At 38.7% G+C, this 27,454-nt stretch overlaps 1 protein-coding gene across 7 annotated transcripts in view; it reads left to right on the top strand.

Annotated features, from left to right (window-relative positions):
* Positions 1-27,193, top strand: part of GCFC2 (GC-rich sequence DNA-binding factor 2) — a 41,054-nt gene extending 13,861 nt beyond the window's left edge. For 2 of the 7 annotated variants that reach the window (XM_032800101.2, XM_032800106.2), the window contains 11 exons: positions 1,514-1,637; positions 2,405-2,486; positions 3,942-4,054; positions 5,666-5,865; positions 7,695-7,848; positions 12,562-12,683; positions 14,195-14,271; positions 15,159-15,225; positions 17,881-18,027; positions 22,319-22,443; positions 23,166-27,193. In XM_032800101.2, the coding sequence (XP_032655992.1) occupies positions 1,514-1,637; positions 2,405-2,486; positions 3,942-4,054; positions 5,666-5,865; positions 7,695-7,848; positions 12,562-12,683; positions 14,195-14,271; positions 15,159-15,225; positions 17,881-18,027; positions 22,319-22,443; positions 23,166-23,280 (1,326 nt within the window). In that variant the 3' untranslated portion in view covers positions 23,281-27,193. The remainder of the gene's footprint in view (positions 1-1,513; positions 1,638-2,404; positions 2,487-3,941; positions 4,055-5,665; positions 5,866-7,694; positions 7,849-12,561; positions 12,684-14,194; positions 14,272-15,158; positions 15,226-17,880; positions 18,028-22,318; positions 22,444-23,165) is intronic. The other 5 variants (XR_004376468.2, XM_032800102.2, XM_032800103.2 and 2 more) reach the window with 5 other exon arrangements.
* The last annotated feature ends 261 nt before the right edge of the window (positions 27,194-27,454 follow it).

Below are 27,454 nucleotides of genomic sequence, written 5' to 3'. Positions count from 1 at the left end.
GCTCATTAAAATGAGCAAGGTATTCATTCCAATATCTTAAATGTCAAAAAAAAATTATTTGTCCATTTCACAACTTTATTTTAAAGGATTAAGTAAACTGTAAAAGGAATATGAGGCCATGTTAATTAAATGCTCCAACAACAGTCTTGCTGAAAACTTTTGGATGAGAGAGTTCTCTAATTTCTCTTGATAGGACAGTTCTCTATCTTCCTAGTACTGGAACAGCTGAGTTAGTTTAGACTACTGATGATTTTTAATTAGCTCAGAATGTAACTTGGGCCTGTAAAGCTCACCTGAAATGAACCAGCGAGCCACACTTTTTTAACATGGTTGGATGGATTTGTAAAAGCCAGTGGATTTCAAGATCTCTAGTAGAGGTAATTCAGGTAGGAGTATCCATGTTCTGTTTAATTTTTGCCCTGAAAAGTGACTGTGTTAATGGAACCGTATTTCACCTTAGTTCCTTGTGGATGGATGTTCTAAGTCAAGTCATATTTACTTAAATGACAAAAATAAGATTTTACTGCTTTTATTCCTTCTATCCCTGCAAAGCCCAACATAGCTAAGGTTGATTTGGTATATATTCCATCTTGTTCATCATGAACAAAATTGCTTCCTAAGTTCAAACAGTTACTCCCATGTAAGCCTACTGAATGCATTGAGATTGCAAAGGTATCTGATAGCCTAATTTGAAGACAGTGAGGTGTAATATAGGTATAACTGAGGGTGAAATTTTGGCCTGCTGAAGTTTTATTACTGGTGGTGATGTGTGAAAAGCATGGAAGACAGCAGCTTGATTCCCAGAGACTCTATAGAGCTTGTAGGGACGGCAGTTAGAAAAAAGCGTATTTTTTACTTGCAAACTGAACACATTACCTATCATTCTACGTATTCTGTTTTTTCCTTCACACATCTCAATAGATGATACTTCTCCGCTTATAATGAACTAAGCCTGAAAGGTCTAATCCAGGGGTCCCCAACATGGTGCCCGCGGGTGCCATGGCGCCCACGAGAGCATCTTAATATGCCCACATCCTGGCCCCCGGGAGAGCACCCACTGAAATGCCGCGTCGATGCCTTTCCCAAATTTCGGCAGTGATGCCTCTCAATGAGGCCACTTGCCATTGACAAGTGACATCATCGAGAGGCGTCGCTCCCAAATTTCGGCGGAGATGCCTCTCGATGATGTTGCTTGTCGACGGCAAGCAACGTTATCGAGAGGCGTTGCCACTGAAATGCCGCCAAAATTCGGTGGCATTTTGGCGGGTGTCCCACTGCCACAGTGGTCCTTCGGCTGGCTTCCGCCAGCCAAAAAGGTTGGAAACCACTGGTCTAATCAAAAGGAATGGGAACTTATTACTTTAACTGTATACATTATTTTTTCCAGTTTTTCATCATTATGTATAAAAATAATTGGGGAAACTACTTTTGCTTTTGCACATTTTTACTTTCAGCTTTTCTTATTACATTTTCTGTTAACTGCTAGAATTAAAATCTGTTGAATATATTGCAGCTACTTCATATTAATGAACTGGAGTCAGCTATGCAGATGCTACTTCAACAACAAGCTGTAACACGCTTGAAACATAGGCAAGAGGATCTGAAAAATGAATCTGCTTATGTTCAGCTGCTATCAAGTTAGTATGAATTTTTTTTTAAAATAAATTTTCAGCAACTGAAGCTTTTGTACTTCCTCAACAGAAGTTGAGAGGAGGGAAGAGAGTGTGTGTGTGTGTGTGTGTGTGTGTATACAGATCAAGATACAAGTGAATATCCCAAGTATAAGATGCTTTCCAGCACAATCAAGCAATTCTCTATTAGCATAAAAGGAGATCAGACCAGGAACAATTGACATTGGTGGACACAGATACAGTAAGCACTCAACAGTAACAGAAGGCAGCACTAGTGGAGCACTAGTCTGGTGCTGTTCTTTATCACTAGATCTAGGTTCCAGACCAGATAGTAGTAATTCATAATACTTAAGGTTAGAATAACTTCTTGAACTGGAATAAAATTGTTGCCTAGTTTCAGTTTTGACTTACAAACTGAGAGAAGTCTCTAGCATTCATTGTCACCTTCAGCACTGTCAGTAGTGTGTTCCATAAGACATTCACTTCCATCTCCAACAGATACCAAAAAGCAATAACTTCATCACTCATACTCTGACCTCATGCTGTTATATCAAGAAATTGGCATATCAGATTGTTACACATTCTGTAGAGGTGTAATATTATTCTGCTTTAACATTGCAGAGGTTACTGATAAAGTTTGTTCATGCCACTTCTAAAATAATAAAATGTGGAGGGCGGGAAAAAATGAGTATGGATAAAAATATTTTGTATTCAAGAAAATGGACATTTCAAAGCAGCTGATGTTGTTGTTTTACAACTGTTTCTTTTCATAGGAAAGAATGGTAAGTCAGCTGGTGATGGATTGGCAGATGATGAAAAAACAAAGCAGCTCCTGGAAAAGAGTGAGGCTCGACGGTAATTGTAAAACGTAAATTCATGTAACTTTGATCACATATTGTTAGAGTAACTTTCTCTCTTTCATACAGTGGTGAATGTAAATATGCAGGATTTCTAACAGTGAAGCTTTTATTTAACATTTTTCTTGGATTCTGTCTAATTTATTACCAAAAGGAATACTAACTAGTTTGCCTTCCAAAACTTAGAACGGTACTATTTGGAGTACACTTTCACATGTTTCTTCTTAATGATCTTCCCTCTCATGTTGCTTGGGATCTGAGCATCAATGGTTTTGTTCTCACCAGAGAACCTAATGCATTGGTTTTAAGAAAATTTCTTATGAGATGATGGGAAAAGCTACTATTCAATATCAGTATTGTGACTTGTGTGGAAACAAACTTTAGATTGTTGTGCGGGCAACGAAAATACTGTCAAAAAGTACCATGATACCAATAGGTTGAGGATCATAGAATCAGACAAACTGAAGATGAAAATGACCTGTTAAATCATCTTGTTCACTCAGTAGCTTTTCCTCTTAGCTCATAAGAAATGTTCTTGATCTAATGTTCTATCCTAGACTACTATCATTGTAGAGGACCTTTCTGTTTGAAAAACAATAATTTATTAGCAAGTATTTGAAAGCATGTAAAATGAGCAAAAGAAACTTGTATTTTACTGAAGTGCAATAAAATAAGGTAATGACTTGAGTCTAGTGCACATTGAAGAGACCTTGTCTTTGGAACTAAAATAGATGAAAAATACCTAAATTAAGCTGCTTACTGTACTAAATATCACAGTTAAGTGATAAGTAAAAGTATTACATTGCTGTAAAAGATTTATTTTCATGTAAACAACTGAGCATTTTCCAGAAGCAGATATATGGGTTCTGAAATCTGCAGCCTGATGTGACCCCTTTCTGTGTTTATAGTTGAACTGGAACTCAACTACATCTCTGAATTTTTATGTGGTCTGTTGTGCAATGAAGTCTTGGGTGTTCCAATTCTAAATCTTATGAGCTCTGTGATTTATGGTATCAGACCCAATTATGCACCAGAGCTCTCAATTAAAAGAAATACTGTAACATGGTCCAGCACAGAGATAACTAAACTTGAAGTTCAATATTGAGGGTGGGGTGGGAGATGTTGGGAAAGCTGGGAGTGAAGTGGGGGTAGAAGCTAATGAAGGAAAGATTAGAAGATCTTACTGGGTACACACATCCCCAGTGATAAGTGTCCTGATATTTTTAATCCCAGTTTTCAAAACCATTTTATATAAATTTTCCATTTCTTTTTAGCTCTATTTTATTACAAAATATCTGTTTTTGCTCTGTTGGTCAGTGCTGATTATATTTCCTTTTGCATACTCTTTTCTCTCTTCACTTTTATTGTAAAATAATCTGCCTTCATAAAAGTTTTCTCTCTTAGATATAAATATGCTGAAGGGTCTCTAATGTGAGTTCATTACAAAATATAGGACATGCAGAAGGCAAGCAAGAGAGAGTTTGGGGAAATCTGATCACCATGAGGGCATGTCCAGTGATGATGAGCTGTCTGCAGCAGAGAAGACTGATTTCCAGAAAAACAAAGGTCAGTAACTGCCTTGTAATGAGCAAAGTCCTTACATATTTCTAAGGTCAAGATAAGTTGCTTTTGAAAAAGAATGTCTTTAAATTAGTATACATAAATTGAAAATTGAGTCATGCACTTACAGTGAGGAAATACACTGGAGCAGTTTTGATTCTTAAATTAATATTTTTTTTTTTATTGGTGAGAATATGGAGAACGTACAGTGGTGTGTTGGGGCATATTGGTTTTGTCAGTATGCGTTTGGGATGGCCACATTTCGTGCATTCAGTGAAGCCATAAGTGAATTATATGTTATCCCAAAAGAATTCTGACAAAATCTGATGCCACACTACCATGTATTTTGTATGCTGCTTATTTAAAAAAAATTTTTTTTACAGCTCTGTAGAGACTATTTTGTTGGGTTTTTCTTCCTCTGTTTAAAATTAGGCTTCTCTAATCACCTTGAGTACAGATGCGCAGGCTTTAGAGTGAGAGGAAAAGTACAACTAACTTACAGCGCTTTAAAAATAGTTTTTTTAATCTAATAATCACATTGTGGTTTTAAAGTCTGAAATTTTGAGTCCTTCTAAGGTTAGAAGCAAATCCTGCATTGAATAGCTGTGGATCTATCTCTCCACTGGTTTTTGGTAGAGAGCTTGCAAGATATTGATCATTTACATCTGCTGCTAGTTTTAGACTGAACCTTGTCTGTCCTGAATTTTGTGCCAATATAATTTTTTTTTTTTTTTTTATTTTGAGCGGTGGGGAAGGTTCATATCTTTTGGGGGAGAGAATTTTAAAAATAAAGATCAACTGTTAGAACAGGGGTAGGCAAACTTTTTTGCCCGAGGGCCACATCTGGGTATGGAAATTGTATGGCAGGCCATGAATGCTCACTAAAATTGGGGGTTCGGGTGCAGGCGGGTGAGGGCTCCTGCTGGAGGTACTGGCTCTGGAGTGGGGCCGGAGATGAGGGGTTGAGGGTCCAGGAAGGTGTTCCGGGCTGGGACCAAAGCTGGGAGGGGGATCAGGGCTGGGGCAGGGAGTTGGGGCACAGGAGGAGGTCAGGGGTGCAGACTCCAGGCGGCACTTACCTCAAGCAGCTTCCAGAAGCAGCAGCATGTCCCCCCTCCAGCTCCTACACTCCCATTGGCCGCGGTTCCAATGGGAACTGCGAGGGCGGCGCTTGGGGTGGGGGCAGCATGCGGCGCCCCCGGCTCTCCCTACATATAGGAGCAGGAGTGGGGACATGCTGCTGTTTCCGGGAGCCGTGCAGAGCAACTCCACGCATGGAGCAGGGCAAGCCCCTAGTTGAAGTGCTGGAGCGGGTAAAGGCCACATCCCGCTCTCTGGCAGGAACTTGAGGGCCAGATTAAAAAATCTAAAGGGCCAGATGTGGCCCCCGGGCCGTAGTTTGCCCAGCCCTGTGTTAGAAGCGCCTCAGGGAGTTGGAATAATAGAATAAATTCTAGCAGAGACAGAGAAGAGGAATTGTCAACGGTTCATGGAAAAAAGCAGTTTATCACATGAGTACATCCTCTGTGTGCTGTCTATGCATATACTGTTTTAGTTTGTGCATCCATGTATATTTTTTGTAATATTTCTCTATATACAAATGTATTTTATCCACAGGTGATATCTTACAGGAGAGTAAGAAAATCTGTGAAGATGTGCATGCAGATTTTTGCAACATCAGGAATATCCTGTTGAAATTTCAGCAATGGAGACAGAAGTTTCCTGACACTTATTATGATGCTTACATTAGTTTATGCCTGCCTAAACTCTTAAGCCCATTAATCAGAATTCAGTTAATAGGCTGGAATCCTCTTGAGGTATGTTCACTAGTAAATTTTTTCACTTATCAATTGGCACACTGTACTTTATTATACACGTACTGCGCTAGAATTCCATCTGCTTCTGTGTGCAATTCAGGGTTAGTTCTAATCTGTAAAGCCCTATGTTATATGGGGCCTCACTACCTTAGGGACCTGCCTTTATCCCTAGGCATCACTTTCAGTAGCTGTTATCTGTGGCATGCAGTGCATCTAATAGCAGTTCAACTGACTTGTACTTGGGAACTGGAATCTGAGTGTTTATGGTGAAGGGTTTCCAACTGGAATTTTGTGTCTCTGAGGGGGTCTGCCAGAGCATGAGTTTACAGGTGTCAATGAACAGTGCAAGAGTTAGGTCAAATATGGTTTGAATGTGAATCATTTTGGTATATATTATAATAAAATAGAGCTAAAGGTGTGGAATGGTACTGTAATGCTTTCTCCTGTCATGCCCCCAGATGCCTTAAAATGTAAAAATGTATTGTGTTACCCTCATATTTGAAAAGTCTGGCAGGGATTTTCAAAAAAGACTAACTCCCATAAAACTCCTGAGACCCATTTTATCCTATCAGACTAACTTGATTTTTTTTTTTAAGTGAGATCACAGATTTGATAAAGGTAATAGTGTTGTTGTAATATACTTAGACTTCTGTAAAGTGTTTGTTTGACTTGGTACCATGGGATATTTTTTGAATGCAAAACAAGAACAGCATAAAATTTAAGATTACACTCATTATATTGATTAAAAACTAATAGATTTTAAAATGTAATTGCAAATGGGAAATCATCAAGCAAGTGTGTTTTTAGTGGGGTGCAGTAGGGATCACTTCTTGGCCCTACACTATTTGACATTTGTATCAATAACCTGGAAATAAAAATAAAATAATACTTACAGGATGGGAGACTCTGTCATGGGAAGCAGACACTCTGAAAAGATTTGCGGGTCATAGTGGATAATCAGCTGAGCATGAGCTCCCAGTGCAATGCTGTGGCCAAAAGGGCTAATGCAATCATTAAGCATATCAAGGGGAATCTTGAGTGGGAGCAGAGTGATTATTTCACCTCTGTATTTGATACTGGTGCAGCCATTGCTGGAATACTGTATCCAGTTCTGGTACCCAAAATTCAGGAAGGATGTTGATAAACTGGAGAGGGTTCAAGACATGCCTTATAGTGATAGGCTCAAGGATCTCAATTTATTTAGCTTAACAAAGAAAAGTTTAAGGGGTGAGTTGATTACAGTCTGTAAGGACCTACTGCAAAAAAATATATTTGATAATGAGCTCTTCAGTCTAGTAGAGAAATTAATAACACAGTCCAATGGCTAGAAGTTGAAGCTAGACAATTCAAATGAAGTAATTTTTCACAGTGAAAGTAATTAACCATTGGAACAATTTATCAAGGGTAGTAGGATTCCCTATCGCTGGCAATTTTAAAATGGAGATTGGATGTTTTTCTAAAAGATATGCTCTGTGAATTATTTTTGGAAAAGTTCTGTGCCCCCTGGTATACAGGAAGCCAGACTAAGATGATCAGAGGCATTGTGATCTACAAAGATTTCAACGTTTTAATCCTAGTTTTCTTCCTAATCTTCTTGATTAGCCATTACACCTTTTGCCTTTGCAGCCAACATCCTTTTGGTCTTACTCAGTTCAGGTAGTTCTTGGCTTTCCTTTATCAAGTGAAAGATCAATTTTTGTATTTTGCCCTTCTTGTACTGGGAGAGAATTGTCATTGGGAAATCTATTGGCAAAAATACTTTGACAAAAATGTCCTATGTGAGTCCTCAGAGGCCTGATGTCTCTCACTGATTGATTATTTTTCTGAAGCAGAATTTCATAGGTCTGAATGAGATGCCCTGGTTCAGAGCTATAGAAGAATTTACCGATGCCAAAAATATGCCACAATCCAAGAGAAATGATGACCCTGATCAAACAATTTTGCCTACAATCATTGAGAAAACTATTCTTCCTAAAATTACAGGTATGTTAAGACTGCCTCAATAGTGTTAACTATAGGCAGGCAATTAAAATTTGAGCTTTCTTGCTCAATATTATTTAATTACTAATAATGGTAAAGCTAGATTCCTTGTTGCAGCATATAAGCTGTTCCATAGCTCTTCAGGATGAAGCCAAGGGACTGTTGCATCAAGCACATTGTAAGTAGGGAGGCTGTCATTCAAACAGTAGATTTCTTGGAGAAGAGTGGAAAGGAAAAGGAATTTTCCATATGAAAACAAACATCATAGCTATTGTAACTCACACACATTTAGTGTGGCACTCTTTCACTTTCTGGTGGTGACTGGGCCACAGATAGATGTTGATGAGCCTACTAAAGTTTTGGCTAACCAGCTTGGGTCTCTTAGTTCAGGAAGGTAAAGGCTTATGCTTTAAGATTTGCATGTCCCTTCCTGCCATCAGTGACTCACCCAAGGATGTTGTGTTACACTGTTCATAAAAGCAGGCAGTTTGATATCAAATAGGGAGCCTAATCAATCTAAGCAGATATGACTGCTTTCTAGAACCATTTTTGTATGTTTTATTCTCACTGCCTTTCTTGTCCAATGTCTATGTAGCTAAGTTAAAATGAAGTGCTATATCAAATATTTTCCTGTTCTAAATTAAGCAGTTAGTTCTTCAGACCCTTCATATTTTTTACATAATATTTGGTAATGGTCTATGTAAATAAGATATTCTAAATTATTTAAATTCGACTCCTAAAGTCAGTAGAAAGTTGCCTATTATTGCAGATCACCTCTTGAATTAAGCATAAATAACATTGATTTCACGATGTATTCTTGGTTTGTCTATATGCTTTCATGGCCCCTCATCATAGCATCTAGGTACCATGTACATAACTGAGTAGAAAGTACTTGTGTGTCAGAACCATATGGGGAAGTAAATGTACATTTTTGAAGTATACCTATTAATGTATAAGTATATGCAAAATTAGCAGAACTCACTTGCCAGATGTACTTTATATTAATTGAATATATCAGTTCTTCAGACAAGTAGCTCCATTATGTATATGGGTATAAAAAGGTTTGTATGTATTTACTAGTCTACATAAGGAATGAATTACTACTAAGGAAATTTCTGCTGTCTGGGGCATCCTGAGCTACACAGTGCATCCCTCATGTGGCGGATAAGGGAATGTCGGGCATAATATAGGTTGCTCCAAATATATATTGAATGAGGAGCCATGGATGTATGGTTGTGAGTCAGACCAACTTTCTGTCCTTGTATTTTTTTTTTTTAAGTCCCAGTTATGGAAACAACCTTGATTAAAAAGAATGTCTCAATTGGCCAGCCTCTCTGTCTCAATTAGCCTCTTGAAATCAGAGTCTGCAACAGATAAGTTTGAATGGAGGTATGAAGGGGTTGGACCAAACCCAGGAGGAAATTCATTGCCTGAAACCAGAGATCCTCACAGCGCCTGCCATTGGCTGCTGTTGGAAGACAGGATACTGGGTTAGATGAACCGTTGACCTCACCTAGTATGGCCATTCTTATGTTCTAAAACTAGCATCGGGTGCTAGAATGTGAGAACCATGTGGGTGACTGAGTCAAGTAGTTGGAGAAATGACCCAATTCAAGATTAGTGTTCTTGGAATAAGTGAAATGAGATGGACTGGAGGTGGAAGACTCCATTCAGATGGTATCACAGCACCCTATTCAGGAAGGCAAAATGATACTCTTATAGAGGGAGTTGGAGTATTCCTATACAGAAAAGCAACAGAAGCTCTACAGGAATGGGGACGAGTTAACTTACAAATTATAAGAGCATGTTTGGTTACAAATCATTCTAAAGTAACTATCCTCCCATGTTATGCACCTACCAATGAACATGATGAACAAGTAAAAGATGCATTGCATAGTAAGCTGAAGGATGTATTAAACCAAGTCCACACTTACGATGTCATTCTGGATATGGATGACACAAACTCAACAACTTCAGATATGAGCATTGCATGAGTAAATGCAGAAGTGAGGGGTGAGCGGACAGTGGTGATTTACTAAGTTGTTTAGTATATATAACCTGTACATTAGAGGGACACTTTTCCCTCATCTAGGAAACAAAAACTAATATGGAATTCAAATGGTGGAATTATCAAGAAACAATTGGACCACATTGCCATCAGCAGATGGTGGAGAAGATAAGTGCTGGATATATAATCTCTTACAAGTACTGATGTAGGAAATGACCACTATCTTGTAATTGAAACAGTTTGAATAAAGCTAAAAAGACAAGCTAATAAGAAAAGAGAGATGGACTTCAGTGTGAAGAAACTGTCTGACCTGGGAATCAGGAATGATTTTTAAAATCTAGCTCTCAAGCAGATTCCAAGAGCTGTGGGTAATGAATGATATAGAGTAAGAATGGGGTCACTTTAGGAATGTCTGTCAGGAAGCTTCCACAACTTCATTTGCACCAAGGAGATCAATCAATTTCCATGTGCCTGAATGTATCCACTCTTCTTTCCTTGAAGAAAGAAAAGCTTTGAAAAAGAGGCAAGTACAGGTGGCACATGAAAGACAATGCACACTGCAACGGGAATATATAGAGAAAGATAAGTAAAGAAGTTGTGATGAAAAGGTAAGAGAGAATGGCTTGACAAAAAGGTTAAGAGAAACTGAAAGTGCCTCAGTGAGAGACAAAACCGAGAAACTGGTCCGTATGTATATGCAATTATCATGGTTCTAGAGTCACAGTGGTATTGTAAATGTGAAAGAAGGAAGCAGAACGACAGTGAGAACATTTTTGAGGAAGTACTCAACTAACCACAGCCAACAATTCTAATCGAAGGTGAAGAATTAAATATCTCACTGCTAGAAATTTTAGAAATAGAAATAGATGAGGCAATTAAGCAGCTAAAAAATATGAATGTGCCTGGTCAAGATAAAAATCATTGCTGAAATGCTTAAAACTGGGGAGGAGGTGTAGTTCATGAAATACATAAACTTTGTAATATAATTTGGGAGAAAGATGTGATCTGAAAATTACCAGAGAGAGGAAACTAGGCGGTGTATGACAGTTAGCAAGGAATAATGCTACTTTCAGTATGTGGAAAAGTGTTCTGCAGTGTACTGTAGAACAGAATCAAACTAGCCATAAATGGAAAAACTGTGTATTGAGCAAGCAGGCTTTAGACCAAAAGGGTCATGTATAGATCACATCATTGCCCTGAGATGATTGAATGAGAAAAGGGCTTGCTTGCCAGAGAAGATTAGTCTTGAACTTTATAGATTTCACCATTGCTTTTGACTGCATTCATACAGAGTTGCTATGGAAGATCTTGTGGCAATATGACTTTCCTAGAAAAGTAGTGTCACTGGATAAGATGCTGTATGACAGTTCAAAATGCTGTGTAAGGACAGAAAGCGGAAAGATCAACTGGTTTATCATCATCACTGGAGTGCAGTAGGGATGCATTTTATCACCTCTCCTCTGCATCGTAATAGATTACTTGATGCGAAAAGCAACATCAAAGGAAGATATAGGAATTAAATGAAGTAAAGGAAAACTTCAAGATCTCGACTATGTGGATAACATTGTTCTGTTGGACACAGATGATGGTGCTCTGATAAAGATCACAACCAGTGTCCAATGTGAGGATTAAGTAGGATTAAGAATCTGCCAAAAGAACGTGAATGTCATGATAATTGAAAGCAATGATATGTGATCAATAGTGAAGATACAGCATGGATAACTAGTTTGTATATCTTGGAAGCACGATGATTGCTGATGTCCACCTCTGTAAGGAGGTGGAAGCAAGAATTGGGAAGGCAAGTAGAACCTTTTCAAGACTGGCAAATATCTGGAAAAATAAGGAGATTCACACATGAACCAAGATAAAGTTATACAATGCTATTGTGATATCCACATCGTTATATGCTTCTGAAACTTGACAAATGCTAGAACCAATAACAGGAAACTTAATGCATTCTGTCAGAGATGCTTGCAAAGAATACTTAGTGTCCGCCGATGAGAGAAACCAGGGGTTCTCAAACTGGGAGTCGTGACTGGGGGTCACAAGATTATTATGTGGGGGTCACAAGCTGTCAGCCTCCACCCTAAACCCACTTCACCTCCAGCATTTATAATGGTGTTAAATATAAAAAAAAGTTTTTAATTTAGAAGGGGAGATCCCACTTAGAGGCTTGCTGTGTGAAAGGGGTCACCAATACAAAAGTTTGAAACCACTGGGATAAACTACCCAATGCTAATGTATTACAGAAGACTGCTCAGCAGACTTTACAGACTTTAGAGACAATGATTTGAGAAAGAGAGCTGGTTTGGGTGTGTTGTATGGATAGCAAAAAAATGTATTCCTAGATAAGCCTTGGATTAGATACCACCTGATGGAAGACAGAAAAGAGGAGGACAACAGATGATGTTATATAAGAAAACCATTAGAAAGATGTTGCTGTCATGGAAACACACTATAAAGGAGGAAGAAATGTGGCATTAGACAGGTAGACAGATTGGATTTGCTTATATATCACAAAGCATGAGAGCATCTAATGAAAAAAATCTGCTTATGCTTACTGTAATGATGAAGAATGAAGTAACATTGTTACCTTTTGCATGGTGAACACTTGTATGAAAATTAAGTTTATCTCCTGTTTTAGACTGATATTTTAAAACAAGCAAGCAACTACTTGTACATTTCTGAAATAATTAATATTTTTTCAGGCTTTGTAGAGCATGTGTGGGATCCTTTATCAACTTCACAAACAGTCAGTCTAGTTCAACTCTGCAAAAATATCTTTGAAGAACATTCCCTTTCCAAAAATGAATCCAGTAAAGCAAAAGAGGTAAGAACCACTGTGATGTTAGAGACCAGAAGAAAATGGTATATTTTAAAGTCATTGATAATTTGCTCTTCCTACCCTTGCTGTGTGCGTTCATCATATAATTCTAAAGTTGCTGGTATTTGATTAACCTTTGCAGATCACCTGTAATAAGCAAAAATTTAAGCTAAAATTGTTCTGCTCTCAGATGTGCAGATGCAGCTCCCTTTTAGTCTGTGGGAGATGTGTACATCTTTGGGCAGAAATTGGCTCTTGCTACTAGAAAAATTATGACTACAATTGTGATGAGCCTCTTGCTAATAGTAATCTTTTTGCTCCTCTGTGAATATGAATCTTCAAGAATGTATAACTTTGCATTTGTGTATTTTTTTGTGTTTTTTTTTTTTTTTTTTTAAGACTTAAATGCATAACTTTTAACTGTTTTAAAATCTTAAGGATGCTTCAGAGCTCAAATCTTTTTTCACTGGTTTATAACTATACTAGAGCTAAAAATAAGCTTTTAAAAAAGTGCAGGCCTATTTAAACTTTGCTAAGTGGCTTCCTTTCTAGAAGGATTTTAATTTATAGAAAAAATGGATAATCATTCCACCAGTGAAAAAATTCTCTATAATGTTAAGCATTTTATAATTGTGCACTCCGAGTTCATGATTCTCTACCCCAGTATGCTAGTTTCATTCCTGTGTAAATCCAAGGAATTTCACCATCATAAAATTGGTGAAATTGAGTAGAAAATCAAATCTTGAATATGAAAACTCATGTGTGTACCTGTCAGCCAGATCACTGCTTTAAATCCGGGGAAATCAAATACAGTAGTACCTTTTTGATGTCTTGGCTAAAGTCAGAAAAAATAAAACTAAAAATTGCCCACAGTTTAATTTGATAAAAGTGTAGAGACACTATGTAAAGCTGTTAGTTACTTTTTTCTCTCCAAAGGTCTGTCTGTGGTATTGCGTATGACACAATTAGTTATGTAGAATTTTTCAGTTGTTCTATGTGATTAATCTATTGTTTAACCACCAGTTTCATTTTGTAGTTATAAGAAAATAAGAATGGCCACACTGGCTCAGACCATAGTCCATCTTGCCCATTATCTATCTCTGACAGTGGCCAATACAAAAACATCATGGGAAGTTTACAGAATAGAGTGGTTATGGAGTGATTTACCCCTGCCTTCTGCTTCTACTTATAGACTGTGTATAATCATTTTGCTAGTAAAATAACATGCAGCAAATGGCATAATTTGGAGAAAATTAAATTATCTTGTAAAACACCACAATGACAAATAGTTAAAAAATGCGGTAGGGTTAGTTAAAATTACAACCAGCTGATAGCTATAGCTAAGAAAAAATAAATAAAACAGGTGGCAACTGTTTTAATCTATAATAAAACTATCACATTCATCTAAAGGGAAATGCTGTCTTTAAAATTATATCTTACAGTATATCAGCTATCATTTAGATGTTTTTGTGGGAAGGCATTGGTATGTCAATGATAAATCTACAATTTTTTAATAGGATCTGGTCAACTCAATTGTTTCAAGAATGAAGAAGTCGATAGAGGAAGATGTCTTTATTCCTCTGTATCCTAAAAAGTAAGGCTAATTCTGTACAAAACCAACACTTCATTAGAAGTGAGGTGCCAATTTAATATACAGTCGACTTGAATTGGAAACTAATGGAACAGAAAACTTCTTGAAATAGCTACAATTTCCAACGTCTGCTACATCTTTGAGTCAGGTTTGGAAGCCCTTACTCAAGCTCGTGAATAGTAACTCACAGAAGCAGTCCTGTTTTATTAGAGGAATTGAAATTAGTGGGACAACTCCTGTGAGTAAGTGTTCCACAATGTAAGAGCTCCTCAGTCTGGCCCTATGTATTAATTGGTGATTGTTAAAAGGGGTGCTTTGGCCCAGCTGGCCTGCATTTCCCCTTTGATTCATCACCTCCTCACATTCGTGAATTGTTACCGTTTCCCTTCAGTCTTTTCACTGGGAAGAAAAATATCTAGCTGTTTTTTGAATTTGCTTTAATCTGGTTTGCTTTATTGGATTTGTTTATTACTATATTCTGTATATTTCACAATTTTGAATTAATGGGAATCCCTCTTTTTAGGAGAGACACAGAATTGGAAACTAGGGTAATGTTGGGGAAAATGCATTGCTAAAGCTGATATAGGAAGTTTGCAGAGTATCTTCCCTCTACTGTCTGACTTTGTACAGTGCTCTGTCAGTCTGATACCAAGTGTGGTTAAGTGTTTCCAATTGCTACTTTTATTAGGGACTATCAAGAGACTAGTGATGCATTCCAAATGTACAGTTATGTAACAGAACTGAGACCTATTTTCTGTTGTGGCCCTTGTTGAGAACTGACATTAATATCCATCATTATACAGAAGAGGTCAATTGGCTGGATATTTTTTCTAAACAAAAACCACAAAAATGTTATTTTACCAATTTCCTGTTATACTTTCCATGACCAGTGCTGTGGAAGACAGAATATCGCCACAATCAAAGTTTCAAGAAAGACAGTTTTGGTCAGCTGTAAAGGTAAGCAAGATGTACCTAATTTCTCCCTGACAAATCATTTGGGCTAAAATATTTCAGGCTTGATCTCAACCAAGAAATACATATTCAGGGAAGTTTGATATCCTGGGGATAGTGCATTGTACTGGAAAGGATATATGTAGTCCTCAATGAGAAATAACAGAAATGTAGTACTGGAAGGGACTTTATGAATCACCTTGTCCAGTTCCTTGCCCTGAGACAGGATTAAGTACTATTTCTAGAGTAAACCATCCCTGGCAGGTGTTTATCTAACCTGTTCTTAAAAAAACTCCAGTGATGGAGGTGCCACAAGGTAACTTGTTTCTGTGCTTAACTATGCTTGCACTCAGGAAGTTTTTCCTAACGTCTAACCTAAATCTCCCTTGCTGCAATTTAAGTCCATTACTTCTGGTTCTGTCCTCAGTGATTAAGGAGAACAATTTACCACCCTTCTCTTTATAACATCTTTTTACGTACTTGAAGACAGTTAACATGTCTCCCCTTGATCTTCTCTTCTCCAGACTAAACAAACTCATTTTTTTCCATTTCCTCCTGGGTCATATTTTCTAGACCTTCCATCATTTTTGTTGCTGTCTTCTGGACTTTCTCCAGTTCATCCACATCTTTCCCAAAGTGTGGTATCCAGAACTGGACACAGTACTCTAGTTGAGGCTTTATCTGTGCTGAGTACAGTAGAATTACTTCTCATGTCTTGGTTTCAGTACTCTTGCTAATAAGTCCCAGAATAATGTTTGCTTTTTTTGCAGCAGTATTTCATTGCTGAGTCATGTTTTGTTTGTGATCCACTATAGCCCCCAAATCCTTTTCCTAGGCAGTCATTTCCCATTTTGTATTTGTGCAATTGATTATTCCTTCTTAAATGGAGTACTTTGCATTTGTGCTTATTGAATTTCATCCTATTTATTTCAGACTGTTTCTCCAGTTTGTCAAAATCATTGGCTTTGGTCCTGCTTTGAGCAGGGGGTTGGACTAGATGACCTCCTGAGGTCTCTTCCAACCCTAATCTTCTAATGATTCCATGATTTTGAATTCTAATCCTATCCTCCTAAACGCTTGCAACTCCTCCCATCTTGGTATTGTCTGCAAAGTTTATAAACGTCACACTGTCATTTTCCAAAGCATTTATGAAGATATTGAATAGAACCAGACCCAGGACAGATCCCTGCAAGACCACACTCAGTATGCCCTTCTAGTTTGACTATGAGCTATTTATAACTACTCTGAGTACAGTTTTCCAACCAGTTGTGCATGCACTTTTATAGTAAGTTCATCTAGACTGTATTTCTCTATTTTGTTTATGAGAAGGTCACGTGAGAGAGTATCAAAAGCCTTACTAAATTTGAGCTATATCACATCTACTGCTTCCCTGTAGCCACAAGGCTTGTTACCCTATTGAAGAAGAATATCAGGTTGGCATGACGTGGTTTGTCCTCAACAAATCCATGTTGACTGTTACTTATCACCTCATTATCTTCTAGGTGCTTACAAAGTGTTTGGTACCTGGAAAGATAATGGAGCAAATAATCAAAGTTAAGCTGACTGGTCTATAATTTCCTGGGTTGTTCTCATTCCCCTTGTTATAGATAGGTACGATATTTACCCTTTCCCAGTTGTCTGGGATCTCTCCTATCCTCCATGAGTTCCCAGAGACAATCACTAATGGCTCAGCCTAATCCTTAAGTATTCTAGGATGTATTTTGTCAGGCCTTGCTGACTTGAAGACATCTAACTTGTCTAAGTAAATCTTTACTTGTTTTTTCCATGTTTTAGCCTCGGATTCTACCCCATTTACACGGATGTTCACAATTTTAGTTGTCTGATCACTGCTAACCTTTCTGGTGAAAACGGAAACAAAAAGGCATTTAATACTTTGTCCTTTGCTGCATTTTCTGCATTTATTGTTCTTTCCTCATTGAGTAATGGGCCTGTCCTGTCCTTGCTATTCCTCTTGCTTCTAATGTATTTGTAAAATATTTTTTTGTTACCCTTTATGTCCGTACCTCATTTAATCTCATTTTGTGCCTTAGCCTGTCTACATGCTTGTGTTGCTTTTTAATATTCATCCTTTGTAGTTTGACCTGGTTTCCACTCTTTGTATGACTCCTGTTTTAGTTTCAGGAAGGTGTGCTCTTCAAAGATAATTGGTTGTGAAATAATGGTTATAAATGTGCTGTCATTTGAATGTACTTATTCATCCATTGACACAAATGCCATATCCTCCCCATCTCACCCCGGATCTTCGCCAACCATTCTTGCCCTGCATATTTCCTCTTTCCATCACTTGCTTCAAAAGTCCACTTGAGAGGGTCAACAAGATTTGGTGACCTTTGGGCTGTGCCCCATGTCATTTTCCAGGTCCTTGCCCTCTGCTGAGTGCATCGCACTTCTGGGGCTCCATACCCCAAGCGCACATTCTGATGTGAGTGTGCAGTCCAATGATCTCCTGTTTAAAAAAAAAAATACGTTGATGTGTTTATTTGATGTAAAAAGATTGAGTTGAGGGGAATTCTAAGCAGGAATTTGGGCCTGCGTGCGGTCCCATGAGACCATGTAACCAACGTATTACATTCTGGTTTTATACTTCTGTTTACCTCCTATCACCAAGTATGCTCATTCTAAGCTTCTTTATCATTTCAGCTGCTGTCTAATATTCTTCTTTGGGATGGGATCATACTAGAAGGTACACTACATGAGTTAGGACTAGGCAAGCTGCTGAATCGATATCTCCTTCTGATACTCCTTAATGCACCACCTGGGCCAGATAATGTGGAAAAGTGCAACAAGGTAAAAATTACATACAGGAAAAAGGCTTATATTGAAGAAAGAGTTTTCATGATAAAGAGATCAGTGTCTGAAGATAAAATAAGTAACACACATTCAGTATCTGTACCTTTTAAGGTAACTTTTGGTGGTTTTAGAAAGGTACAGACAAAATATTCAGGCCCAAAGTTTGGACACTTGGAAGCTATTACAGTCCAATGGAAAATACCTTTTTTTGGATCCTAACGGTGAAATCCTGGCCCCATTGAAATCAGTGGGAGTTTAACCATTGATTTCATTGGAGCCAAGATCTCACTCTAAGTATCTTTTTGAAAAAATCTATCAGTTCAAAATAAAATAAAGTGTGAGCTGTTCATCCTTGCCTAGATCACCAGCTATAATTAACCATTTAACCTACAGCATGCTAGTAGTGTTTCAAAGCCCACTGAAGAAATGGAAAGATCTCTGTTGAATTCCTTCAAGTCTAATTCAGGCCCACTACTCACAAAGTTTTATGCTTTTCTTGGTGCAATAGATTATGCTAATGGACAGAGAGATTTGGCCAAACAAAAGCCACATTAGGTTTGTTAAAAATCAAAAAAATGCCAGCGTTTGATTCCAAAGTAGATCTTTACACCATTGAGAGGATAGAAATCCTGGGTTTTTTGCTTCCAAGTGCAGGGCCGCTTAGAGGATTCAGGGGGCCTGGGGCAGAGCAATTTCGGGGGCCTCTTCCATAAAAAAAAATTGCAATACTATATTCTCGTGGGGGCCCTTGTGGGGCCCAGGGCAAATTGCCCCACTTGCTCCCCCCCACAGGCAGACCTGGGAAAAATAAACCTTCTGCATCTCAGCACAAACCCAGTTTTGAGAAAACTTCTTTACAAGGTATCACTGGTTCTCAGCATCAGCTAGTGCTAAAAGACACTAAAGCTCATTAAAAGGGTTGGACAAATATTTTCCATCAAAACATTTTTTTGGATCGAAAACTAGGGGTTTTTAAAAAGCAGAAAAAAATCATGGACAATCCTTGCTTTCCATCAAAATTTGTTGTTTTTTTTAATTGAAAAGCTGAAATTAGTCTGGCAAAACCTGAACAGGGTTTGAGGTTTCAGAACTGTGTGGCCAAATATTTGCTGCTTGCTGTGTGTGTTTGTTTAAAGAAACAATAAATAAATTCTGCTTAAAAACAATCCAAAACTTTTGAACCACCTCAGCTTGTGACCAAACGCCTGAGCCCATCCGGTCAGATTCCAGTTTCGATACTCTCTGGCTTCCGGCTGACTATATCCATAATCTGTGGGTTCATTTAGTGAGACCATCGAACAGCCAAGTGTTCAAACCAAAGTCCATTCCAAGCCCAGTATCTGTCTACTGACATGTGCCCAATGCCAAGTGCCCCAGAGGAGTGACCTAACAGGTAATGATCAAGTGATCTCTCTCCTGCCATCCATCATCACCCTCTGACAACAGAACTAGACACATCCTTACCCATTCCTTGGCTAATAGCCATTAATGGACTTAACCTCCATGATTTATCGTTTCCTGAGACTGGCTCCATGGGTCCCCACAAACTGGACACGTACGTGGGTTTGTCTTTACCTATAGCGTATGTACATACTCCACGAACTGAGCATTTGAGCTGTTCCAGATCTGGGATGTGAGCCATGTGGTGAAACTGAAATGCTCAAATAGCACATGCATGTGAATGGACACGGTACTAAATAAATTAACCAGTTCTCAAATTGGAGGTCGGGACCCCTCATGGGTCCGAGGTTATAATTGGGGTTGAGCTGTCCAGCCCTTCCACCTCAAACCCCTGCTTTGCTCCAGCATTTATAATAGTGTTAAATTGAAACACTTTTTATATATTTATGGGGGGGGGTCCACACTAATGTTTCTATAGTGAAGGGTCACCAGAACAAAAGTTTGAGCAACCACGGTAATTAACCCCTCTGAACCTAAGGAATGAAGGTGATGGGTGGGGGGGTCTCCCATGTAGGGTGGAAGAATATTGCTCTTCTCATGTGATGCCCTCCCCCGTGGCAATTTTTAAATGAAGGCTACCCTCCACATGAATTCCTATGCACTGAATTAAATATCGACTATAATTTGGCATTTGAGAAGTGAAAGATGTGGCCCTAATGGAAATATCCTACAGCTTTGGCCTCTTCTGCAAGCCCAACTGCTGAATAGCTTGTAAGGGGGGGGGGGGGGGACAGAGAAGGCTGTGCCTCCCAAACAGCCGCCGCCCCCATCTGACCTCCCCATCCCACTTCCTGCCCCTCAACTGCCCCTCAGAATCCCTGACCCATCCTGCTCCTTGTCCGCTCACTGTCTTCTAGACCCCACACCAACCACCACTCTGGGACCCCACCCCTCCTCCCTTGTTCCCCTTGACTGCCCCGACCCCTATCACCACACCCCCCCCGCTTGAGTCCTAATAGACCCCCGGAATGCCACAATCCAACCCCAACCCGATTCCGTTGACCGCTTCCCCCCCCACTTCTTGCCCCCTCCCTGTGTCCTGACTGGCCCCACGACCCCTGCCCTAGCCAACCCCCCTGGCCCCTTCCCGCCGGCTCCCCCCTCACCCAGAGCTCAGCGCGTCCCTGAACAGCTGCAGTGTGCCTCCAGCAGGGCCTGAACTCCTTCCACTCAGCCCGGGGCTTGCAGCCCCGCCCCCGACCACTCAGCTCTGAGTGGGGCGGAGCTCAGGAGGTTCTCCGGAGGCACACTGCAGCGCTGTCCAGGGACGCTAGTTGTTGCACTGAGGCTCCAGGAGACGGGCGGAGGCCCCACTCCCCCCCCCGGGCGGCCCTGTCCAAGTGTTACAAACAGTAGATGGTAAAAGAAACAATTTCTAAAAAGGATACTGGCAATTAATGATTTAATCCCTTGGCTCCAGAATAAGTATTTTCATAATGCTGCTTGTTAATGTAAGTTCAATGGCTGGAGTTGTATGTATCTAGCCACAAAATGATTTATCAATGAACCTCTTGGCACTGAGAATGAAGAAGGTGGTGGATTCTTTAGAATTGGGTAGATTCTAACTTCTTGACCTGAGGGATTAATGCAAGCAAATGTTTTTGCCCAAAGCTGATGTATGCTAATATGCTCTAAAGGTTAGCAGTTCAAATTGGCAATAACTAATGGTGTATTATGCCTGCTAGATTGTTAGAGGGCTTTCCCTCACCCTCTCCCCTGGTTCTTGTCACGCAGACAGAAAGCAGAAGTCCCAAGTGTAGACAATGCAATGTTCATTGAGGTTAGTTTCCAGGAAACATGTTCTATAACTCTGATGCCGCAGTGTTTAGTCCCCCATCCTCAGGAGGCATAATTATACCTGCAGTGCATGCCCACAGTTCCACCCTTTACAACTTAGGGTCATGTTCCATTTTGCGTCTCACCTTTTTTGTATCCCATGGGAGGGGTAGTAAGGAGTGAGGTTGTGCTCTGGTCAGGGATGGGCATTTCTTTAGTGTTTTATACCTTCTCAACCCCCAAACTCTTTTACCCCTTCCGACTGGTTGCTTGATTTTTGCCTTGGATAGGGGTTGAGGCAATCTTAGTGTGCTTTGAGTAATACTTTTAACTGCTTTTATCTGTTCTCATTGTACTAACATTCAACTAGGCAGAAGCAACATCACATATTAGTATAAGAGTATCAAAAAGTCGAACCGAAAAGTCTATCCCATGCTAACAAACATACCTATATACTAACAGATAAAATTGTTGTCTTTAGGCAGTCTTTTTAATATATGCATGCAACAAGCATCAAAAGCAAAATGGAAGGTATAGAAAGGTTTGTGATAAGTTTTCTCAGTCATTTGTATATAATTATCAGAGGGGTAGCCATGTTAGTCTGGATCTGTAAAAGCAGCAAAGAGTCCTGTGGCACCTTACAGACTAACAGACATATTGGAGCATGAATTTTTGTGGGTGAATGCCCACTTCACATGCATCCGACGAAGTGAGTATTCACCCATGAAAGCTCATGCTCCAATACATCTGTTAGTCTATAAAGTGCCACAGGACTCTTTGCTGCTTGTATATAACTGTTGATGTTCTGTACACAGAACCATAAAAAACCTTTAGAACAAACATCAGACTATAAATTCTTGAAGCTGTTGAGTATGCCAAGAATAACATACTCCATTGAAGTGATATCTGGCTCTACATCTGACAAAGCTTTTTATTAATTACAACAGTGGAGCCAATTAAAGGAGAAATAAGAAGCGTGAGTTAAAGCAGAGTGTGAGTTAATGCATTTAAGGATTGTCTAATCTTTTCCAAATATGTTTTGATTGAACAGGTAGTTGCATGTCTCCCAGAAAGATGGTTCAAAGAGCTTAAAAGCGGATCAACTCTCCCTCAGTTGGCGAACTTTAGCCAACATTTATTGCAAAGTGCACATACACTGTACAAGAATAACTGCAGGTAATCTGTCTGGCTTTTTTTTTTTTTTTTGGAATTCATTATTTCTACATGTACTGTGTATGTCTAATGTTTTTTGTTAACTTTTTTGTCTGTACGTTTACATGATACACTTTAAAAGGGGTCTTATAGTGGTATGTATTTTGATCATAGTAATGCATATCCATTTGAGAGGTGTGGAAGGATTGTAAATCAAAAGCAAATTTAAAAATCTTGTAATGGACACACAAGAATAATGGAAAAGGGTTATTTGACTGACTGATAAGTGTACACACATGTAAAGTCCTACATTACATCGTTCTTATAACACTGGTCCGTCTGTTTCTAGAGAACTAAGGAAATAGTCCTATAATTTTGTTTGTTTCTAAAGGAGGCGTTGGATATCTGTTGTGATTCTCTGTATCTTGCACACTGTGAGCTGTCTTGTTAGTGCTTGCTTTCATAAGGAATGCAATTATTAAAATATGGAATATCTTATTAGATTAGTTTAAATTTATAAAACATGATCTAATAGAAGTGGAAGATACAGATTTATGCTAGCTTTTCCTACCTAGCCTTTGGATGCTGGAATTTTATGTAGGCAACATAACCGATCACCATAGCCCAGGAGCATTTTCATTAATTTCCAGTGTAGTTTCTTATCTGCTTTTAAAAATCAATACACTCAAAATATATGGAGGTCAGACACTTTAATATTGTACTTCTTTTTATTATTATTATTTTAGTGATGAAACAAGAGACTTGATTCTTCTGTTGGTGAAAGTCAACGCCTTGCATGTTGCAGAGGACTTCATTGAGGAATATAAATTGGAACACCTGAAATCTATTGTCGGAAAATAGAATTCCAGCGAAAGGACTAAAATATAAAATTTAAAATGCTGTCACCGTTTTGGGTTTGATTTAAAGCAAGATAAAGATCAAGCTAAAATACTGTTAAAGGTTTTGCTGGAACAATGCAACTGACGAGTTAGGGCTGCCGTTTGACTTTATTCTGCCTTGTTGAGCCTAGATATTTCATGGGACTTAAAGGCCTTGCAAGTAATAGGCTTATATTTTTGCATTTCTTGTGCACCCAAAATTCCTATGGAGGGTAGTGAGTGTACTTTGTGCACCAGGAATGTAAAATCTGGTCCAGTGCATGTTGCACTGGTTGGCATCAAGTTAGTTGAAGATGAAATGGTAATCTTAATTCCTGAATGACCTTGCTTTTGCTGGATTTAATTCAAAGTGGAGCAGTGTTTTAGTTTCTACCATAGGGCTGATGCTTATTCCTCTTCTAGGTGTTACTTAAAGGATAATGAAAGGATCTGAAAAATGTGTCACAGAATCAGTATACTGTAACTAAACAGCCTTGTGTAGAATTTCCAGTCTTGAACTGTGAGCCTAGTATTGTGTACTATCTCTCTCTCTCAGGGAGAATACCAGATCTCTTCTCAAGTGAGATCCCAGTGACCATCTTCATGGAGATCCCTGGGAGTGTTAGTCAGTATAAGTCCTGCAGGGTTTCAACTGAGTAATAGCAAAAGAATAACAAAGACAGTTGAAATAGGTGCCTGCTCCCTAGCTTTCTGTCTATATTATACCTAGTGTGCAAATACATTTGTAATATCATAGTATAAGGATGGCATCCACTGTATGCTGTCTCTTATAATTCAGATGCTAATATGGATTGCGTTCAAGTGTTTGTGGGCCTGGGCTCACCTCTGGTCTTTTTTTTTTTTTTTTTTTAATCAAAGTTTCTTTTTAATGATCATATACACTTCAGTTGTTGGCAGTGAGACGCATGAGTCATTTATTGTAGCAACTTCAGAAATTATTTCAACGTGAATTTTTCACATTGTTTTCGGAAATCTGACTGGTGTCTGAGAGTCTTGCTGATTGCTGTTTTTGTTCCTCCCTGATGTGTACACAGTCTCGTCTATCATACAATCTATTTTAAAACATTCTATGTATATTTTAAAGTGAGAATTTTGGATGTATGTAACAAAAGTCATTCTGCCATGGAATTGAAAGAGAATTGATTTAGAAATCCAGAGCCTGGCACAAGTTCTGATGCAGCATCATTTGTATCTGTATTTCCCAAAATGGTATTTAACATATATTTGTAGGTTTTTTTATAGTAGATTTTTTTCCCCTGTGGACATGCTTTAAACATTTTTTTTTAAACTGGGTATTTTTTATTTTTGTAAAATAAATATCAATTGTAAATAACTAGATTGTTTAACTCTTGTACAAATGGTCTTACTTTTGTAAAATAAAATTGTTAGTCTTGCATTTTGTTTCATATTTATTTAAACAAGTAATTAACTCCAATTCTGGGTGTTCACTGTTTTTAACATTAACTAACACGATTTAAGCAGCATAGTTATAGAATGTGCAGGATTCTACAAAGCAGCACACTGTTTCAGGACCATCTTTTGCTGTGATTACTATAATAAATCAACTTACTAATGATGGCACGATTATGCAGCGATTGATAACTTTTTTTTAAATTAAGATTTTTACCAGCAGGAACTATGAAATTAGGCAATAGCTAATCCATATAAGCAAGTGATTTGTCCTCGCTGCCTTCCCTCCATATTTGTTGGTATGTTGTCTCAAATTAGACTGAGTTCTTAGGGAATGAACAGTGTTGACCTGTTTGTTTGTACAGCACCCAGCACAATGGACCCCGATAATGTAGATGCTATTGCGCTACACGTAACATTCCTATGTCATTATTGACTTTGTTTCTGGATGGTGTTGGAGGTGCTATTTTGGATGATATAAAAGATGGTGGCCATCAGGGGCTAAATAACCCAGCAGATGTATGGCAAGAGCAAGGGGTACTTACTCATGATGATGGTCAAGATGAATTCCAACTTGTGTAACTGAATTTTGCATGCTTCAGTTTTCCCTGAAGTTTCAGTTGGCTGTGTAAGTTGTCCTGTAATAATAGAGCTGTTAAACAGCTGGACTGTTTCACCAAAACACTGTTCCTCCTGAAGTGTAGTTGAAGTGACAAGTGTATGTGCATGTATTTTGTAGAGTGCTGTGGGAGCCCACAGGCTAATGTGTACTTACTAAAATGGCCTTTGAAAAATGTGTAAGATTTTTTGCAAACCTGAAAATACTAAGTTTCTACTTTGTGTATTTTGTAGCAAAACCAAAGCTTTCAACAACTTAACAGATGCCTATATTTCCCTCTGGTTTTGGCCAGCCACGTGGCACTTTCAGAATTGTCAATTTCCCAGTGTACAGAAAGCCTGATGTAAACTCAGGTCCATCCTACAGGTTGCAATGGGGGAAGGGTAAAATAGCTGCTGTTAAAAGTTTAAAACGCCATTCCATACTTGATTTAAAAAACAAAAAACCTAGGCATTTTTGTGGTCTTATCCTTTCTACCAGCAGCTTTAACTACACCTCTTGTCCCTCTGTGGTATTAACTAAAAGGTATAGCTAGTTGTTTGATTACATTCATTGTTTGTTCTTAAAAATGATTGAGACCCAATAACAACCATCGCTAAATTTATAGTCCAAGACAAAGCAGTACAATATGAAAAGGAGGCAATGCATGCCCTCCTTATCTCTGTGTGTTTTTACATGGAAGGTATGTTGCAAAGATGCACATTTCAGCTAGCAGTATTTAACTGACATTCTACAAGTTACAAAGCTCATGTGTCACTAAAATCCAACCCAATTATTATTATTATCCACCAGTAAGTAACAGCTCCTTATTTTGTCCTGTACCTTCCTTACCTCTGTTTTGGACACTACATTCCAGACCAGTTAGGTGTAAAGATACATCCCAATCTGTGCTAGGACATACCATTCATGTATCCTGGCTTTGTCAGGCTTCCTATTTTCTAATGCTAAAGCTTACATCAGCTTTGCAAATTGTTGTGGGATACATGACATGGATGAACAGACGTGGCAGAAGAGCATAATACGTTGATGTAACTTCAAAACGCCCTTATATAATGTATATTGTATTAATGCCATGTGACATTCCCCAGGGTACAGGACTGCTGAACAGCTGTGTCCCCTCAATGTTCCAGCCTGGGATGCCTTTTATACTGGTTTGTTGTGGGAACAACTGCTCCTGGCCAGTTCACATACAGCCTCTAGCATGCAAAATCCCATTGTGACATTCCCAGCTATATTACGTGAATGCTCTGGCAAGCCACTCATGAATTACATACAGAGCGACACCAACATATTCCCAGTCCCAGACCTTTCTCCAGAAATATGCATCTTGTACTGCCAGCACTTCCTGGACAACACAAGCTCATAGAAAGTCTGTCACTTCATCAATGAAAAATGATATGCACAGACTGTTATCTCAAGTGGAGATTCCCAAACATTTCTATCCAAACCCGCACTGGTTTAGATAAAATAACAAGTTTAACTACAGAGATTTTAAGTGATTACCAGTAATGAGGCATAAAAGTCAGAATTGGTTACAAAGAAAACAGGATAAAATAAAAGCTAATACCTAACTTAACAAGCTAACAGGTTTCAGAGTGGTAGCAGTGTTAGTCTGGATCAGCAAAAAGAACAGGAGTACTTGTGGCACCTTAGAGACTAACAAATTTTATTTGGGCATAAGCTTTCATGGGCTAAAGACCACTTCATCAGATGCATGCAGTGGAAAATATAGTAGGAAGATATACATATACACATACATACAGAAAACATGAAAAAAATGGATGTTGCCAAACCAACTCTAACGAGACTAATCAATTAAGGTGGGCTATTATCAGCAGGAGAAAAACTTTTGTAGTGATCATCAGGATGGTGCACTTCAAACAATTGACAAGAAGACATGAGTAACAGTAGGGGAAAAATTAGCATGGGGAAATACATTTTACTTTGTGTAATGGCCCATCTGTCATAAATAGATAGCTAAGGGTTAATGTTTCTTTCACCTGTAAAGGGTAAACAAAGAGAACCAAACACCTGACCAGAGGACCAATCAGGAAACAGGATTTTTTCAAAGCTGAGGGAGGGAATGTTTGGGTCTGTGTCTTTTGTC

This window comes from Chelonoidis abingdonii, chromosome 3, assembly GCF_003597395.2.
Source record: "Chelonoidis abingdonii isolate Lonesome George chromosome 3, CheloAbing_2.0, whole genome shotgun sequence".
Lineage (NCBI taxonomy): Eukaryota > Metazoa > Chordata > Testudines > Testudinidae > Chelonoidis > Chelonoidis abingdonii.
The sequence above is the reverse complement of the archived record's forward strand: the minus strand, read 5'-3'. Positions and strand labels throughout refer to the sequence as shown.